General features: G+C 37.4%; 1 protein-coding gene across 1 annotated transcript; it reads right to left on the bottom strand.

The window, feature by feature from the left end:
- Nucleotides 1–262: 262 nt before the first annotated feature.
- Nucleotides 263–967, bottom strand: LOC149834430 (disease resistance protein Roq1-like). Its single transcript, XM_090009365.1, has one exon. The coding sequence runs from the start codon at nt 965–967 to the stop codon at nt 263–265; it is 705 nt and encodes a 234-aa protein (XP_089865491.1).
- Between the last annotated feature and the right edge of the window lie 2,383 nt (nt 968–3,350).

Consider the following 3,350-nt stretch of genomic DNA (forward strand, 5'->3'; position numbering starts at 1 on the left):
CATTTTTTGGTGCTACAGTCTAGTCACTCTCAAGTTTCAAGCCATAAAATGGTTTTAGAAAAATGTTTAAATTGAATTTTTAAGCTTCAACAAAATGCCCCCCAAGTCCCAATCCTAGTGGCCTTTGAATAGAAGGGTTTTGATTTGATGATTCATATGTTGTATCTTTTTTTATGATTCATATGTTGTATTTTGAACCAAGAGTCCCCACAATTCCCAATCCTCTATAGTTTTCTTATCAAATAGAAAAGAACCAATAACTTCAATAGCTAGAGGTAGACCACCCGGTAGTTGATACAACCTTTCCAGAGACTTCAACGAATTCTTTCATTGGTTTATCCCTCCCAAAAGCATGATGACTAAAGAGTTGTAAAGATTCAGAAGGACTCAGTGTATTAGGCTGGTAAATCATGTTTTCCTGCACATTATGAACATTCAATATGTGTTTGTCCCTCATAGTAATTATAATTCTACTTCCTGCACCAAACCAGGTATCTACACCAGCCAATGCAGTAAGTTGGTCCCTATGATCCACATAATCGAGAATAATGAGAACTCGCTTACGTTGTGATCTTCTTTTAATAATGTTGATGCCTTGATTAACATCACACATTTCTGAAATTTGGCAATTTAGAATATCAAATATAAGTTGCTTTTGTAAACTGATCAAGCCATTGGGTTTATTTGATGCTTCTCTAATGTTTGGGACGAAGCTGGCAGCTTCAAAATAGTTAAAGACTTGGTGGTAAACATCTTTGGCTAGTGTTATTTTACCTTTTCCTCCCATTCCACATATTCCTATCATCCTAACATATTTATGATCACCAATATTCAGCAGTTCCATCATATCTTCTACCCGATAGTTGATTCCAATCCGATGTCTAGCTACATCCACAATAGCATTCTTTGCCTCACTTAAGACCCTCTTTACAATGATATAAACCAACTTTGCCTCATGTCTGTTCATTTTGTAAGTAAAAGCAGAAAATAAGTGAAAATTTTGTTATGTCAATATCTTTTTTATCTTCTCACTTGTTTCTTCTGTTTGAAACAATTTTTGTGTATTTATTCAACAAATAATAAAAAGTAAAACAACAAAAGGTTAGAAAAAGTAATTCCATGACTAAAGCATCTATAGGGTTTGAAACATACCTTTTTGTTGAAGCGGAAGCGGAAACCCGGATCGTTGATGCTTGTTTTGCTCACCAGATGTGTGCCCTCACTTGGAGAGAACGACGATTCCACGAGTCCAAATGCCCACTGTGTTGAACCACCACAAAGACAATTTTTACCATCTTCTTTTTCTTCTTTTCACTGTGCAGAGATCTAAACACTCACTGTGCACATTCACCCACTGTGCACGATTTTTCTATTTTTGTTAAGATCCCTCTCAATCACCACTAGCATACACAACCTCTCTCTTTCTCTGTTTTACTGTGTATACACTGCTACAGTGCCTCCTTCTCTGTGTCTCACGCAAAATGAGAGAGTTCTCAGAAGATGGGGAGGTGGGCGGTTTCCAAACCACCCCCTCCTCAAATGGTGGGCCGGGTCCGGATCTCACCCATCATGGGCGGACCCGGTACCCAACCCAACATTCTCCCACTCGCACATGATGGGAAGAGATCTTAGAAGAAGGAACATCAAATGTGTTCATATGGTGAATAACATCGGGTATTCATACTGGCAAATGGACCGTGCGACCCGTGAGCTTAAGGAGTGGAGGCATATTATGTACCGGTTAGTGTAACATAATAGCCTAAACCTGCAAATAATAAGATAACACAAGGTATACCTGCACAAGCCAGGTAAGAAGCTCACTGTTTCCTAGATCAAATATATTTTTCACATTCTAGCATACTGAATCCCCCTGCACATATTATAGTGCTAAGTTATGCTAGACAAGGCCTTCCATTATGTCACATGTTTTATCATAAACCCAAATATCCCCAGGATGTGGTAAAATAAGCTAGCTTTTAACATGTGCATAATCTGAAAATGTCAAATGATCTTCCTTTCCAACTCTTATTCTTTGAATCAAGATAAGTTGATTTTCTAGACATGTACTTTTAGACCGAATCAAACATGTCCTTAAGCAACATGCTAAAGTAGCAACACTCATCTTTCTTCTCAAAATAAGGTTAAAAGTCAATAAGGACACCAAAATATATATATATATATATATATATATATATATATATATATATATATATATATCAGCGACTCACACAATGAAGAAGCAGGGATCATTCTTCATTTCCTTTTGTGGTCGACTTATAGTTATGGTGCGACATACGTGGTATGACTCACGTATTACGGTAAGACTATCTCACTCCAATGAGTGTATGGATACACCATTGATTCTCTGCCCTACAGATCTATACTAGTTCAGTTTCTCCCCGAGAAACTAACTTGAGTCCTTCAGGATGCACATTCTCATGCAATGTCTATCCAAGTCCTTAGATCTGGTCAACTAGGTTACCCTTGACATTTAAATATCAAGGTCGGTCTCTCCATATAGTTAAATATATACGAGACCTCATCCTAACCCAGTTAGGGAAATGTATCCCATATACATATATATGGCGAATATCATAACTCATTGTACTCCCACTCTTTTGAGTTATTATCATATGATATCCCCAAAATTTGACATGTTTATTAATTCAGCAACCCTGGATTTTGTTACATCTCATCTCAGTTTGCCCACAAGCAGTGCCTGAGGCGATAAATTCGTGTGAGAAGATTTATCTCAAACCTAGTAGCATACTCATATAGATGTGCAACATACCATAAAATAATCATAGAAAGAAATATGAATAACATTAACATATCAAATCTTACAAATACCCATAGATTTTATATGCTTAACATAAGAATCCCTATTAATTGGCTCAGTAAAGGGATCTGCCACCATATCTTGGGTATTAACATATGCCAAGGCAACTTTGCCTTTAGATACAATGTCGCGCATATACTTGCATCTCGTGTCAATATGTTTGGTTCTACTATGAAACTTGGGATCTTTGGCAAACACAATTGCCGCTTGATTATCACAGAATAAAGTCACTGGCAGTTTTGCATCAGAAGTGACTCTCAAATGTTTGATGAATCTTCTTAACCAAACACTTTCTTGCACTGCCAACGAGCCTGCAACAAATTCAGCTTCCATTGTGGACAAGGCTACACATGTTTGCTTCTTGCTATACAAAGATATAACATCATTGTTCATCAAGAATACATAACCAGACGTAGACTTACGCTCATCTGGCTCCCCACCCCAATCTGCATCTGTATAGCCTACTACACGCATGTTACCACCATGGTAACAAAGAACTGAATCCGATATG

The sequence above is a fragment of the Nuphar pumila genome, chromosome 6 (genome assembly GCF_984573655.1).
Source record: "Nuphar pumila chromosome 6, dmNupPumi1.hap1.1, whole genome shotgun sequence".
Classification (NCBI taxonomy): domain Eukaryota; kingdom Viridiplantae; phylum Streptophyta; class Magnoliopsida; order Nymphaeales; family Nymphaeaceae; genus Nuphar; species Nuphar pumila.

Excerpts from the sequence above, each read along its gene's own strand:
- LOC149834430 (XM_090009365.1), bottom strand. The coding sequence starts at position 967 with ATGAACAGACATGAGGCAAAGTTGGTTTATATCATTGTAAAGAGGGTC.